Source organism: Molossus molossus, unplaced genomic scaffold, assembly GCF_014108415.1.
Source record: "Molossus molossus isolate mMolMol1 unplaced genomic scaffold, mMolMol1.p scaffold_m16_p_12, whole genome shotgun sequence".
Lineage (NCBI taxonomy): Eukaryota > Metazoa > Chordata > Mammalia > Chiroptera > Molossidae > Molossus > Molossus molossus.
The window spans coordinates 31,098,724-31,115,817 of record NW_023425347.1 but is presented as its reverse complement, the minus strand read 5'-3'; the positions used below and the strand labels follow the sequence as shown (position 1 = coordinate 31,115,817).

At 38.6% G+C, this 17,094-nt stretch overlaps 1 protein-coding gene across 9 annotated transcripts in view; it reads right to left on the bottom strand.

Moving 5' to 3' along the window:
- Positions 1–17,094, bottom strand: part of EVI5 (ecotropic viral integration site 5) — a 197,902-nt gene that overhangs the window by 1,367 nt on the left and 179,441 nt on the right. Inside the window, exon 19 of one of the 9 annotated variants that reach the window (XM_036255436.1) lies at positions 10,789–10,801. The exons of 7 other annotated variants lie outside the window; for them this stretch is intronic. In XM_036255436.1, coding sequence (XP_036111329.1) covers positions 10,789–10,801 — 13 coding nt within the window. The remainder of the gene's footprint in view (positions 1–10,788; positions 10,802–17,094) is intronic. One more of the 9 variants, XM_036255437.1, reaches the window with a different exon arrangement.

Below are 17,094 nucleotides of genomic sequence, written 5' to 3'. Positions count from 1 at the left end.
GGAAAAAAAATTTTAAAAAAAGAACATGTCTCCTTAATTCAGTGAATGATTAAAATGATTTATAAATCATTAAAATTTGCTTTTGTTTTTTTTTTGTACGTGCCCCTAGCAGGAACCGAACCCGGGACTCTCTGGTCCGCAGGCTGATGCTCCAATTGCTGTGCCAACCGGCTGGGGCTTAAAATTTGTTTCAATGTCCTGTCACAGCATCCTAAGAACCAGCATACCACTGTCACTCCATAAGGGCAGGGATGCTTCTTCCCACCAAGGTTCCTTCCTTCTGTGTAGGGAATACCAGCAGTGCATGACATCTTTGCCTTCTTTCCCCTGCTCCTTCCCAGGAAGAAGGAGCAATTTCTCTGTCATCAAGTAGGGGAGAGGAACTGCACGTATTGCTCAGCTCTTTGCCTTCCTTTCCATCTTTGGGAGGAGGCTCTGTTTCTCTATTCCTGGGTTTTATAGGGCAGGACCCTCAAAGGGGAAGAGTTATGGAGATCAAATGCTACATTTTACTGGGTGGGCAAGTCTGACTAATTCTAGATTTCAGTACTGAAAAACTCACTGTCACATATCTAAATCACATTGTGCAAAACCAATTTTATCAGAATTTAAGGTTATTTTTCATCATCTGTCACTTCTTTGCTTAAGTTCCTTCAAATTCCCAAACCCACCACCATGGATGCTTCTACTTGCACTACCATGTGATTAAGACATTAGCCCTGTCCTCAAGAGTTTATGTTTTAAATATAAAATTTAATTGTGATATCGTCATGTGTTAAAAAATGCAAAACAACAATAAAAACAACTATCTGGTTTATCAATAATTTTGCTGAAATATACTCCATTCTCCTACCCTTATCATTTCTATCAATCTTCAATTTTGTTTCTCAGGGACAAAGTCCTGGTCACTGACTATCTTTCAAATCTTGAGATAAAGGCAATGTGAAATATTCAGGAAATATTACATATACTTTCAAAACTAACGGTTCTAAGAGTAAAGACATTACAGCTTTGCGATTAACACCTCCCAGCTTTCCCTACAGACTTCCAGGAAGATGTGAAGAAACCTTAACACTTCCCCGCTGGTATGTGACAATAGGAAACAAAACGGGTGCTGGGACCCAGTACAATGATGTCTGCCTCAGGCAAACTTTCACCCATAAAGAAATTCCTGTGCCCTAAACCAGGAGAACAAAATTATCATGAGGTACAAGGAAACTGAAATAACACCATTCTCCTTGGCAGGGCAGAAGGGATACAAACTGGGAGCTGAATCTTTACGGAAAGGGCGAGAGCACCACACAGACTGCGTGGTAGTGATACCCACTGCATTACAACTGCCATGTTCTGATGCAACATCCTATCACCACATTGCAACACATGATTTATAGCTCCAAGTGTTAAATTATGTCAGTTAATCTCTTCCTTTCTCTCTTTTCCCCAGACCCTTTTGAAGAAATAATATGGAACACGTGTCTTCCTTCTTCCTGCCTGTTATAAAGGAGTACAACAGAGGAACCACAACTTCCCAGTTGTTTGGAAAGTTGTAGCTTTCCTCTGCTCCAACAAAATTTATTGCAATTAAAACACTGCAGCCTCATATCAGATGTTAATAAGCAATCTCAAACATTATATAAAACTAAGTATAAGTTGAGGAGTCACTTCCTCAATGTCAAAGGAGATGCAATGAGTGCGTCTTTACTTGAGAACTGCTAATATAGAATAGCAAAGGCATAGAGGGACTTTTGGTGAACAAAGGAAAAGTTGAAGGTATGAGACTATTCGGTAAAACGGAAGCTATTACTTAGTTATCCCCTGAACCTAGGAGGAAAGTAGACACTGGGCAAGGGTGCTGAGCACCCAGAGTCTGGTCTGGAAGGGGCTGGACTTCAGGGGGGGATGTGCTCTGGGATTCCTCTTCCTGTGAAGTGGGATTTGCCTGGAAGAAGACCAGAGCTGGGCCCTTTACAGTACACAGTCTTGGTTGCCTAGGTATAAGCTGTACTGCTTATCCATATTATTATACGTTTAGGAACTAATATTTAAACAATAACGAGAAGCACAGAATTAACCTTCTCAGCCCAATCCTCCCCCAAAACACTTTCAGGGATATTATCAGTAGCACACTTAGATTAGCATGTCTCAAAATACGGTCCACTAATTATCTGCATCAGAATAACCAAGGATACCTATTAAAATATGTAGAATTGCGCCCGGCTGGTGTGGTTCAGTGGTTGAGAGTCGACCCATGCACCAAGAGGTTGCTGGTTCGATTCTCGATCAGGACACATGCTCAGGATGTGGGCCCAGTGGGGGGCATGTAGGAGGTGTCAATCGATGTTCTCTCTCATTGTTGTTTCTCTCTCTCCCTCTCTCTCTAAAATCAATAAAGAAAAAAATTTAAAAATAAAATGTAGAATTGCTTCCCAGATCTAAGAAATCGAAATCGGGGAGAGAAATCCCAGAATCTACATTTTTAACAAGCATCTCAGGAGATTTTGATATCCTCAGTTTGAGAATCACTGTTGTAGATCCTCTATTAAAAATAAAATGTAGAATTGCTTCCCAGATCTAAGAAATCGAAATCGGGGAGAGAAATCCCAGAATCTACATTTTTAACAAGCATCTCAGGAGATTTTGATATCCTCAGTTTGAGAATCACTGTTGTAGATCCTCTATTCCAACCAAATGGGGCCGAGTCAGAAAGGAGCTGACTTACTGAAATGGAACACTTAATTACTCAGGACAAAAGTGCTTCTGAACTATAAGCATCTCCTGTGTGTGGCTGGTGTATAAACACGGACACCGTCTTTCAGCAGTACAACCAACTGGGCCAACTCCATCATCCAGCTAGGAGCAGTCAGTGTAAACATTTTTCCTCAAACTTTCTCCTGGTAGGGTCTAGGATTGTGTATTCAACAAAACTGAACAGTTTTGACACACACAATCCCAGGGTAAGGACCACTGCTCTAGGAAATGTTTTGTTAGTTCATTTGCTTGGTTTTGTTTGATATCTCTTTTGGGTCAAACAAGGGATTAGGAATCTGACAAAAGCTACTGACTCTGTCTTGAAAGGATACATATATACTTTAGCATACCCTTTTGAGGCCCACTTGTCTTTTCCAATTTTTGGTTTAAGACTATAAAAATAACTTCATGACATTAACAACAACTTTGTATACTAGTAATAAACTCAGGTCATGAAAAAGAAAAAAAAAAGTATTGTTTTTCCAGGTGAAATTAGACATCGTTTTTATTTTCATTTTATTTTTTTTCTTTATTGATTTTAGAGAGAGAGGAAGGAAGAGGGAGAGATAGAAACATCGATGAGAGAGAACATCAATTGGCTACCTCCTGCATGCCCCACACTGGGGATTGGACCCACAACCTGGGCATGTACCCTGACCAGGAATTGAACCGGCGACCTCTTGATGCATGGGTTGACGCTCAACCATTGAGCCACACCAGCCAGGCTAGACATAGTTTTTAAAGTCACTGAATATGTCTAGAAATACTTTTGAGATTCACCAAGAAAACAAGAGGCACCAGGACTCTCTGGAATTTTAAGTAAAGTGATTCTTCTTTGGGGAATCTCAGGATTCCCCAAAGAAGGGTCTCAGCAAGATCACCCTACCAGAGAGCAATAGTCAGCAAGCTCTACCCAGCCCTTTCGAACTTCCTGTCAGCTTTGTCAGTTCTCCAGTATTGAAGTTTGAGAGAGAGTTAAACGTTACCAGATATTTGAGGAAAACATCTGAGAGAAGCCAGAAAAAAAGGCAACTAGGAGGAAAGTGACTATCTGGGGAAAAGAAAACCTGAAAAGAAAAAGAACCATTTATTCTCTCTGAAGACACTGCATTCATGTAAAAAGAACAGGATATTCTAAAAAGGGATCTTAAAAACAAAACAAACAAATAAAAAGAGATCTTAGACATACATTTCTCTGACATGAGAAACATAAGCTTTGAGACTGAAAAAGCCTATGAAGCATCCCAGACAATGAAAGGAGAGGTACACCATGTCACGGCACAGTGAAATTGCAGGACAGTGGCCACAAAGAAAAGGATAAAGCATCCAGCTCAAAACAAAAACATTTTATTAAGACTCAGAATGGTATCAGACTTCTCAATTATAGAGCAGTGCCTTCAAATTTGAGAAAAAATAATTTCTAATCTACATTAAAAAAATAATTATATTGCCCAGGTGGTGTGGCTCAGTGGTTGAGCATCGACCCATGCACCAAGAGGTTGCCAGTTCGATTCCCAGTAAGGGCACATGCCCAGGCTGTGGGCCAAATCCCCAGTGTGGGGCATGCAGGAGGCGGCCAATCGATGTCTCTCTCATCAATGTTTCTATCTCTCCCTTTCCCTTCCTCTCTCTCTTAAAATAATAAAGAAAAAAATTGTATTAAATGTTTTTATAAAGATATATATATATTTTTTTTTGTTCAGGTAGTGTGGGAGAGAGAGAGAGGAACAGAGAGAGAGAAACATCGATGTGAAGGGACACATCGAGTGGTTGCCACCCGCACAACCGACCAGGGCCGGGGACAAACTGCAACCGAGGTACGTGCCCTTAGCGGGAACCGAACCCGGGTCTCTCAGGACCGCAGGCCGACGCTCTAACCGCTGAGCCAAACCGGCCAGGGCTTTATAAAGATATTTTTTATACTCACTCGAACTATCAGTTAAGTGTGAGGTTAAAATATGAATTAAAAGCTGCAAAGGACTAACTCCCTTTCCCCCTGCAAAAGAAAACCCTCTTTTGGGTGAATCACAAGAACTGAAATCAAATAAAACCTTTTTACAGTTTATCTCCCATAAATCTTTTTTTTTTCTCCCCCAGAAAGACAGGTTACTTGCTCCACCAAATTGAAGTACATCAAGAAAGAAAATGACATCCTTTGTTTTTGATCCAGGAAAAAGGAAGTCCAATACAAAAGTGAGGCAAACGGAATCCCTAAGATACCAAAAAGGCTCCCAAGGTGACAGCTATCCAGCAGGCCTGGGGGCACCCAGACCTCACTGAAGTAGACTGGAGCAGGTCAGAGGAAAGAGTTCTTCAACAAGGAGAGATCCATAGTACAACTAAATTGTTTGAACAGAAGAAATGAACACATACCAGGGAATTTACATGGTACTAGAGGAGAGTTATTTCTTATTTTCATAAGAAAATACACCAAAAGAGAAAATGAAAAAACTAAGACAATCATTTGAATAAATGTATCAGGTAAAATAATCACATTAAGACATTATTTCCATACAAGTAAATGCTATTTGGCAGTAAAAGGGAATAAAGTACTGATACATGGATGAACCTCAAAAACATTAAGTGAGTCAGACTCCAGATACAAAAGATGACCTATTATACGATTCCACTGATATGAAACATCCAGAACAGGGAAGTCTATAGAGACAGGAAGTAGATCAGTGGATGCCTAGGACTGGGGGAGAAGGGAGGAGAAAGGGAGTGACTGAAAATAGACATGAGGTTTCTTTTCGGCATGACAGAAATATTACAAAAACATACATTTTATCTCCATAAAGCTGTTTAAAATAGAATCAGAAAAATAAATTACTACTCCCTCCCCCCAAAAAACCCATATTATTTTCCAAACTTCCCTGATAAGACCGTCTTGAAAACTTGTGAAAAATAAGACTTCTCTGGACTGTCTTTGGTCTCCACTCAAGAGAGGCCTAGGAAGTTGCACACTTAAGCATCTGTGCGCTTGATGTTCCACTGTGACTTTATATAGACTTAATTATGTAAATGTAAACTAATGATGTTGATGCTGGATACTAACATAACCAAAATCATTATGCAGGCATAAGTTGTTTTATTGTGCTTTGCTTTACTGCTCTCAAAAGTATTGCAATTTTTACAAATTGAAGGTTTGTGGCAACTCTGCATTGAGCAAATCAATCACCACCATTTTTTCCAGCAGCATTTGCTCACTCTGTGTATCTGCATCACATTTGGTAATTCTCACATGTCAAACTTTTTTATTACAGTCAGGTGCTACAAATACATACTGCATATGAAAGCTGGTCCCATAAGATGGAGCTGAAAATTCCTATCACTCAATGACATTGTAGTCATTGTAAAACTGTAGTACAATGCAATACTCGTGTATTTGTGGTAATGCTGGTGTACAGTGTTTATAAAGTTTACAGTAGTATAATCCCCTAGGCCTTTACATTTACATACCACTCACTCACTGACGCACCCAGAGCAACTTCCTGTCCAGCAAGCTCCATTCATGGTAAGTATCCTATATAAGTGTACCACTTTTTATCTTTTATACTGCATTTTTACTGTACTTTTTCTATTTTAAGATATGTTTAGATACATAAGTGCTTACCTTGTGTTACAATTGTGTATGGTATTCAGTATAGTAACATGCTGTACAGGCTTGTAGCTTAGGAGCAACAGGCCATATCATATTGCTTAGGTGTGTAGTAGGTTATACCATTTAGATTTGTGTAAGTGGATTACATGATCACATAATGACAAAATAGCCTAATGACACATTTCTCAGAGGTATCCCCATTGTTAAGTGACGCATGGCTGTGTATTTGTTATAGTGATCTGTGATCAGTAATTTTTGATGTCACTATAGTAATTATTTCGGGGAGCCATGAACCATGTCCATAATCAGCAAATGTTGTATGTTGTGACTGATGCACCAACTGGTCATGTCCACCCCCCTCCACCACCTCTCTGTCCCTCTTCAGGCTTCCTTATTCTATGAGACACAACAATATTGAAATTAGGCCAATTAATAAACCTACAATGGCCTGGCCAGTGTGGCTCAGTGGTTGAGTGTCGACCCATACACCAAGAGTTTGCTGGTTCGATTCCCAGTCAGGGCACATGCCCAGGTTGTGGGCAAAATCCCCAGTAGGGGGCATGCAGGAGGCGGCTAGTTGATGTTTTCTCTCAACAATGTTTCTATCTCTCTTGCCCTCTCTCCTTCCTCTCTCTCTAAAAATCAATATAAATAAATAAACCTACAATGGCCCTGGCTGGTTTGGCTCAGTGGTTAGAGTGTCAGCCCATGGACCAAAAAGAGTCGCAGGTTTGATTCTGGTCAAAGGCAAGTATCTTGGTTGCGGTTCAGTTCCCAGCCCTGGTCAGGGTCGTGTAGAAGGCAACAAATTGATGTGTCTCTTCTTTCTTTCTTTCTTTCTTTCTTTCTTTCTTTCTTTCTTTCTTTCTTTCTTTCTTTCTTTCTCTCTCTCTCTCTCTCTCTCTCTCTCTCTCTCTCTCTCTCCCTCCCTCCCTCCCTCCCTCTCTCTTTCCCTCCCACTCTGTCTGAAAATAAATGGAAAAATATCCTCAGGTAAGGATTAAAAAAATAAAATAACCCTATAATGGCATCTCAGTGTTCAAGTGAAAGAAGAGTTGCATGGCTCTTGCTTTAACTCGAAAGCTAAAAATGATTAAGCTTAGTGAGGAAGCTATGTTGAAAGTCAATACAGGCCAAAAGCTAGGCTTACTTGTGCCAAATAATTAGCAAGGTTGTTGAATGCAAAGGAAAAGTTCTTGAAGGAAATTAAAAGTGCTACTCCAGTGAATACACAGATAAGAAAGTCAAACAGACTTACTGCTGATATGGAGAAAGTTTTAGTGGTCTGGATAGAAGACCAACCAGCCACAACATTCCCTTAAGCCAAAGCCTAATCCAGAGCAAGACCCTAACTCTTTTCAATTCTATGAAGACTGAGAGAGCTGAGGAAGCTGCAGAAAAGATTGAAGCTAATACAGGTTGCTTCATGAAATTTAAGAAAAGAAGCCATCTCCATAACATAAAAGTGCAAAGCGAAGCCGCAAGTGCCGATGTAGAAGCTGTAGCAAGTTATCCAGAAGATCTAGCTAAGATAATGAAGGTGGCTACACTACATGACAGATTTTCATTTTTTTTAAAAAAATGTTTTTATTGATATTTTTTTTAGAGAGAGAGGAAGGGAGAGAGAAACATCGACGTGAGAGAGAAACATCGATTGGCTGCCTCCTGCACATCCCCTACTGGAGATTGAGCCTGTAACCCTGGCATGTGCCTTGACCTGTAATTGAACCAGAACCTCTCAGTCCATGGGATGATGCTCAATCCACTGAGCCACACCAGCTGAGCATAAATGACAGATTTTCTATGTAGACAAAACCACCTTATATTCTAAGAAGATGCCATATAGAAAGGACTTTCATAGCTAGAGAGAAGTCAATGTCTTCAAAAATTTCAAAGGACAGGCTGACTCTCTTTTTAGGGGCTGATGCAGCCAGTGACTTTAAGTTCAAGCCAGTGCTCATTTAGCATCTGAAAATCCTAGAGCCTTTAAGAATTATGCTAGCCCTGGCCGGTTTGGCGCAGCGGTTACAGTGTTGGCTTGCAGTCCAGAGAGATCCAGGTTCGGTTCCTGCTAAGGGCGTGTACCTCGGTTGCAGTTTGTCCCCTACCCTGGTTGGGTCGTGCAGGTGGCAGCCACTCAATGTGTTTCTTTCACGTCGATGTTTCTCTCTCTCTCTCCCTCCTGCTTTATCTGAACAAAAAATGGACAAATGCCCTCAGGTGAGATTGAAAAAAAAAAAAAGAATTATGCTATATCTACTCTGCCTGTGCTCAGAAAAAAATATTCCTTTCAAAGTATTACTGCTCACTGACACTCTATCTGGTCACCCAAGAGCTCTGATGGAGATGTATGACGAGATTAATGTTGTTTTCATGCCTGCTGACATAACATCCATTCTGGAGCCCATGAATCAAGGAGGAATTTTGACTTTCAAGCCTTCTTATTTAAGAGATACATTTTATAAAGCTATGCATGCCATAGATAGTGATTCCTCTGATGAATCTGGGCAAAATAAATTGAAAACCTTCTAGATGCCATTAAGAACACTCATGATTCATGGGAAGAGATCAAAATTTCAATATTAACAGGCATTTAGAAGAAATTAACTCTAAACCTCATGGAAGACTTTGAGCAATTCATGACTTCAATGGAGGAAGCAAATGCAGATATGGTAGAAATAGCTAGAAAACTAGAATTGAACGTGGAGCCTGAAGATGTAACTGTAATCTCATAAGAAAATTTTAAGAAATGAGGAGTTGCTTCTTATGGATGAGCCAAGAAAGTGGTTTCATGAGCTGAAATATCCCCTAAAAATGCTAAATGACAACAAAAGGTTTAGAATATTACATAAACTTAGCTGATAAAGCAGTGGCAGGGTTTGAGAGGACTGACTCCAATTCTGAAAGAAGTTCTACTGTGGGTAAAATGCTATCAAACAGCATCACGACAGAGAAATCGTGAAGGAAGAGTCAAATGATGCAGCAAACTCCACTGTCCCATTTTAAGAAATTGCCACAGCCATTCCAACCTTCAGCAACTCCCACCCTGGTCAGTCAGCAGCCGTCAACATCGCTGGGCTGCCTGCCCGTCGTGGGCCCCGTGGTTCGCAGCCCAGCAGCCCAGAGGCCACTGCAAACACACAACTCCACAGCTTGGCTGCTGCTACCTCGTTTCCATCTGACACTGTATACATTTTTGGGGTGATAATATGAACTCTGATTTTACTAGATTTGTCTTAGAACTAATTCTTTTAGCTATTATATTGAACCACACACTATTGCTATTTTTTTTTATCCTCTCCTGAGGACATTTTTGTATTTATCTTCAGATACAGCGGGAGGAAGAAAGGGGGGAAGAGAGAGAAAGAAACATTGATGTGAGAGAGACACATCGATTGGTTGACACCCACATGACCCCAACTGTGGCCGGGGAAAAACTGCAACTGAGGTACGTGCCCTTAGCGAGAACCGAACCAGGGACTCTGGTCTGCAGGCTGACGCTCTAACCGCTGAGCCAAACTGGCCAGGGCACTATTGCTATTTTTTATAAATGAAAGTCAAGTATCAGGAATTTCATTTAATATGATTAACCTAATATTAAGTTATTTTTGTATTATAAGTATTCATGCAAATTGCCTCAAAAATTTGTGGGAAACAAGGCAGGATACAAATCTAAAAAATAAACACTTCCCATCGTGCATACCGAGTTTCTTAGTTTCAGTTATTTGTTCAGCTGTATTCCAAGAATAAGGTCATCAATAAAACCTCTAAATTGTGCTGCTAAATTTATTTGTAGCTTGATCATTTGATGGTAAAGTACATACACTCACCAAAACAAAATCCTCAAATAACCCAATAACAATGTAAAACAAAACAATACTGCTTCCTTTACTTTTAAAAACCTTTTTTTGTTTTCTAGTATTATTTTGATATTAATAGTTTAGAATATTTGCATCTTAATAGTCTTTTATAACTTTGTAACATTTTAAATAAACAGTCATAAATAATTTCATAAGTCCTTTAATATGTTTTATTGACTGACACACACATGTATATTTGAGTGTATTATTTATAGATAAGTTTTTTCCAAATTATTTGATTTAATGCTGGAATTAAAAATCTAAATTAGCACTGTGTGGAAAAATACGGAGTGACTAATTGGTGTACATATGTCCTCTCTCTTCTGTTAGCCCCTGCTGGTGGGGATTGTTTCTTAATCATTTTTGTATCTCAGAACTTAGCATTCTGACTTGACAAGAGCTGGAACAAAAGAAATGTTGATGAACTACACTTTGAAAAGATGGCAGAATTCTTGAAAAAAAGCTCTCAGGTACTGATTATTCATCCCATCCTCTTAAATGCTGAATAGAAATATTAATAAGCAGACAGAGAGGAATTCTAATATATATGCAAGATCCAAATAATGTACTGTTTCTTACCTGATGTGGACTGCTTCATCATGTATGCATTAAGAGTAAAAACAAAGTAAAAATATGTAGAATTTATTTAAATAATACTGAAGACATTCTGACATACTCATTACAACTTAAAAAGTTAACAAAATCATAACCTTTCACTATCAACAAAGAGATGAGACTTTAGGATTTCTCGGCACAGGTTAAACAATGCTGACCTAAGAAAACATTTGGTAATTAGAAAAGGAAAGTGATAAGCTAAGATATTATATAACTTTACAGAATAAAGCACAAAATGCAGTAGAGTTAATAAGAAAACAGGAAACTATGATGTTCATAGTCTGATGAACGTAGGTTTTGACAGGAAACAGCAGAGTTCCTAACTGCATGATAGTAAAAATTCAAACACTAAAAAAAAGCATTAACAACTATTATAGCCATTTCACAGAAATATTATCATTAAAATTTTAAAGCAGGGAGAACCTGCAGGGATGAATATTCCCAAAGGACTTCATAACCCTTAAGGATACATAAGTGTTTTAAAAATTTTTCATTTGTCTTGTTCATTAGCTAAACTAAACCACTAAAGATTGAGATAAAATTTTATTTTGTAAAACAGAGAAGCGTCATAGTTTTGGAGATTTATAGACTTTAAATACAACTTCTTAACAAATAATAGAGAAATGGTACTAAAAAAATTTGATCACTTGAGCTATTTCTCCACGTGGATAGGGGACAGATGTTCTCTATGTGTTTGCTTTCTTTCAGCACATTACAGAATACTGGTAACTTGAAAAAGTTAGGGTTGATTTTTACAATTGGTTTTAAAGAGACACACATATTATTCTTCCTCAATTCTAACATATTGAGATAATAGAATTAATAATAAGTCCTTAGATATTATGATAAGTGAAATAAGTAAGTCAGAGAAAGACAAATACCATAGGATTTCATTTATATGTGGAATCTAAACAACAATATAAAAAGACAAACAAAACAGAGACAGATTCATAGATACAGAGAACAGACTGATGGTTGCCAGAGGGGAAGGGGATTGGGAACTGTGTGAAAGGTGAAGGGACTGAGAAGTACAGATTGGTAGTTACAAAACAGTCACGGGAATGTAAAGTACAGAATAGGAAATACAGTCAATAATATTGTAATAACTACGTATGGTGCCAGGTGGAGAGTAGAAATATCACGGGGAACAGTTTGTAAAATATGATTATCTAACCACTGTGCTGTACACCTGAAACTAATACAAAGTAATACTGAATGCAAACTGTAATTGAAAAATTAAAAAAAAAAAAAACCCTCAGATTTACATGATGCTTTACAGTTAAAAGTACTTCCATGCGTGTTATTTCAAGTTAACATTTTTTCCCCCTACGTGTGATTAGATATTGCATGGTGTAACTACCACTTTCTCAGATTCAAAAGAATAAGAAGAAGGAGTGCACTGAGTATTTTGAAAGACTATCAATCCACAACAAAGTGGAAAAAAATCATCCACACACCAAAAAAAACCCCTAACCAAATGAACTTTGATCACTACTAGACAGGGCTTGAACCACTGAAGTGAGTCATGTGATACCACCAAGTGAAGTGCAAAACAGTTGCAGTAAGTTTCCAAGACTGAGTCATATCAGATTATAAGAGCTCCTTTCTGTACATTTGGGTTTGTATAATCAATCTGTAAAGCACAGAGCTACATAACTTTTAAAGCTAAATGTAACTTTTCTGTAAGAGATGAACATTATATAAAATTTTAAATAACTGAACATTATACTTCATATAGGAAGATGGACATAGTCCAATAATCACATAGATTTGTTTCTAAGTTATAGAGGCTTTATTTTCCCCCAGAAAGTTTAATCAGTTATTTTATTGAATTCTTTACAGAATAGTTTTCTTAGTTTTCAAATTTTAAAACAAATGCAAATGGGAAATGATATGCTAAATTTATTCTCAATTTTCAGCTTCTTTAAAAACAGAATTATGCTCATGGCAAACATTAAAACTAGCAACAAGCATACAAACCAAAAGATTTCCAGTGAATCAGAACAGGAAACCAATAAAAGTGATCAATTGGAGGTCATGACTTTTTGATCGTTATATGACATAGACAAGAGCCAAAATTCAGACCTACAGTACTTAAAAGGTGTTGCTGGCTTTAATCTAAGTAAATCATTTTTTAAAAACAGATTAAACACTTACAAAATTTAAAAGTATAGATTCTATGCTAAATATATAAAATGCAATAGTTAAAACTCACATTTTTAGAAGCAAAGAAAAATATGTATGCACATTAATAAGTGAAAAAGGTGGAAAGAAAAGTTAAATTGAAGAAATTTATATTATGCATTTGTCACTAGAGAAGGAGAGAGGGGTTACAAAGAACTCTTAGTCTTTCTATGGTGCATACTTAGATTTATCTAGTATACTGGGTCAAACAAAATGAAACTGCCATTGTCCTCTTCCTGGCAACTGACATATCTTGATAAAATTGAAACCATTAACATTATTTAGATGGTAGTCTAATGTCAATGGTTGATGAGGTTAGGAATATATGAGGTTCTATGTAAATTTATGACCAATTACAGGAAATAAATCACTTCACACTTGTTTCACTCTGAACTTTTAAAGCTACATCAAAGTACTACGTACATTTTTGATTTAACCTTTAGCTGAAGCACTGAAAAAATTCAGACCTTTAGCAAAACATCCTCATGTAAATACTTCTTTTTTAATCTGGATTGAATTCTTGTAAAATGAATTAATTATTCCTCTCTAAAGCTAAATCAGACCATCCAATCACTTAACCAAATTTTAAATCATTTACCTGATAAAGGACATGAATTTAAAATATATAAAGAACTCTTACAACCTAATTATAAAGACAAATAATTAAATATGACATAAGCAAAAGATTTGAATAAATATTTCTCTAAAGATATAAATGGCCAATAAGCACATGAAAAAATGCCCAATATCATTAGCCATCAGAATACAAATCAAAACCTAGTTGAGCCTGGCTGTGTGGCTCAGTGGCTGAGCATCAAACCATGCACCAAGAGGTTCCCGGTTTGATTCCCAGTCAGGGTACATGCCCAGGTTGTGGGCCAAATCCCCAGTGGGGGACATGCAGGAGGCAACCAATCCATGTTCTCTCTAATCGATGCTTCTATCTCTCTCCCTCTCCCTTCCTCTCTCTCTAAAGTCAATCAATAAAAAATAAAAATAGACTTCCGGTCAAGGTGGTGGCGTAGGTAAACGCAGTGTTGCATCCCCCCACAACCACAACAAAGTTACAACTAAACTATAGAACAACCATTATTCAGAACCGCCTGAAATTGAGCTGAATGGAAGTCCTACAACTACGGAATTAAAGAAGCAGCCGCATGGAGACTGATAGGAGGGGTGAAGGCACGACAGGCTGGTCCCACACCCATGTGTGGTAGATAAAAATCAGGGGGACACCTAGGCTGGGAAGGTCCTCCCTGAGGACTGAAGAGTCCTTGTTTCACACCAGGCGCCCTGTTTAGGGTTCCAGTGCCAGGAAGAGCAGTCCCCATAACTTCTGGCTGGAAAAACCAGTGGGAACTGAGGCTCAGGGAGGCTGCAGCTTGGGGAGCCTTAGGCAGCTCCTCTTAAAGGGCCCGCGCGTGGACTTATCAGACTCACTCCCTCTAAGCTTGTAGAGGAGGCAGCTCCAGGGGTGCCAGAGACATACAGGGAAGAACTGAGCTGTTTGACACTGGAGTGAGGGCTGGAGAGGGGGCTTTCTCCTGGACAGACATGCTGTCAGAGGCCTTTGTTCCTTTGGTGAGCCCTTCCCTGGGGCGGCACACAGCCGCCATATCTGGGACCCCAGCAACTTGGCTCACACTGTTTGCCCTGCCCTGGTGATTCCCTGAGGCCCCGCCCCATCCACCTTTCAAGCCCACCCAAGCTGTTGCCAGTTGCTTAACCATAGGATTGGCCTGTCTTGGATCCTGCTTCAGGATTTCCTAAATTCTTTCAAACAAGCAGCATCTGGTCTCAGATAGCCCCATACCTCTAGTTAAGTAATACACAGAAACAAACACAGGGAGGCAGCCAAAATGAGGAGACAAAAAACAGGTCCCAAATGAATGAACAGAACAAAACTCCAGGAAAAGAACTAAGCGAAATGGAGATAAGCAACTTAACAGATGCTGAGTTCAAAATACTGCTTATAAGGATGCTAATAAACTTAGTGAGAACCTCAATAAACTTAGTAAGGGCCTCAAGAGCATAAAAAAGGACCAGCCAGAAATGAAGGATGCACAGTCAGATATGAAGGCGGCACTAACTGAAATAAAGACTAATTTACACAGATTCAATAGTAGAGTAGGTAAAGCCAAGAAGCAAACCATTGATTTGGAATCTAAGGAAGCAAAAGACACCCAATCAGAACAGCAAAAAGAAAAAAGAATACAAAAAAATGAGGATAGTGTAAGGAGCCTCTGGAACAACTTCAAGCGTGCCAACATTCGCATCTTGGGGGTGCTGGAAAGAGAAGAGAGAGAACCAGAAATTGAAAACCTATTTGAAACAGTGACAGAAAACTTCCCTAACTTGGTGAAGGAAACAGACATACAAGTCCAGGAAGCACAGAGAGTCCCAAACAAGATGAACCCCAAGAGGCCCACACAAAGACACATCATCATCAAAATGCAAAAGGTTCAAGACAAGGAGAGAATCTTAAAAGCAGCAAGAGAAAAGCACTTAGTTACCTACAAGGGAGTTCCCATAAGACTGTCAGCTGATTTCTCAAAAGAAACTTTGCAGGCCAGAAGTGAGTGGCAAGAAATATTCACAGTGATGAAAAGCAAGAACCTACAACCAAGATTACTCTATCCTGCAAAGCTGTCATTTAGAATAGATGGCCATATAAAGAGTTTCCCAGACAAGTAAAAGCTAAAGGAGTTCATCACCACCAAACCATTATTATATGAAATGATGAAGGGTCCTCTTGAAGAAAAAGATATAAAATATGAACAAACAAAATGGCAATGAATATAAAACTATCAACAATTGAATCTACAAACAAAATGAACAAGTAGAACAGAAACAATCTCACAGATATAGAGAAAATTTTGTTGGTTGCTAGATGGAAGGGGGGTTGGGGCAATGGGTGAAAAAGGTGAAGGAATTAAGAAGTACAAATTGGTTGCTAGACTGACAAATCTCAAAGGGAAGGGGAGTTGGGGGGTGAGAAAAGATAAACGAAAGAACTTATATGCATATATGCATAACCAATGGACACAGACAACAGTGTGGGGAAAAGCAGGAGGAGGGTGGGAGTGGGGAGGAGGGTGTCAATGGGAGTGAAAATGAGGAACATCTGTAATACATTCAACAATAAAGATAAAAAAATAAAATAAAATAAAAATAAAAACCTAGTTGAGGTAACATTCACACTTACTAGGATGGCTTCAATAAAAAAGAGAGATACTAAGTATTGGTAAAGATGTAGAGAAATTGGAACCTTCATACACAGCTGGGTAGAAATGTACAATGATATAGCTGCTCTGAAAAATAATATGGCAGTTCCTGAAATGGTTAAGCAGAGTTACCATGTGACCCAGCAACTGCATTAAAAATATATTCAAGACAGCCCTGGCCAGTTTGGCTCAGCGGTTGGAGAGTCGGCCTGCGGTACAGAGAGACCCGGGTTCGGTTCCCGCTAAGGGCACGTACCTCGGTTGCAGTTTGTCCCCGGCCCTGGTTGGTCGTGCGGGTGGCAGCCACTCGATGTGTCCCTTCACGAAGATGTTTCTCTCTCTCTCTCTCCCTCCCGCTCTCTCTGAACAAAAAATGGAAAAATGTCCTCGGGTGAGGATAAAAATATATATATATATATATATATATATATATATATATATTTTTTTTTTTTTTTTTTTTCAAGACAAATGAAAACATGCTTACAAAGAAACCTGTACATGAATTACATGAATGCTCACAGCAGCATTATTTATAATAGCTAGAAAATGGAAACAACTAAAAAGTCCACCAACTGATATATAGATAAAATGTGGTATATTCATATGATGAAATAGTATTAGGCAATAAAAAAGAGTGAAGTACTGATACATGTTATAACATGGATGAACTTTGAAAACATATGCTAAGTAAAAGAAACCAATCACAGATGACGACACAGTATATAATTCTATTTAAATGAAATGTCTAGAATAGTGGAATCTATATAAAAGTAGATTAGTGGTTGCCTAGGGCTGGGTGAAGGGGACTTGGGGGAAATGAGGAATGACTGTTAATGGAAATGGGGTTAATCTTTAGAGTGGT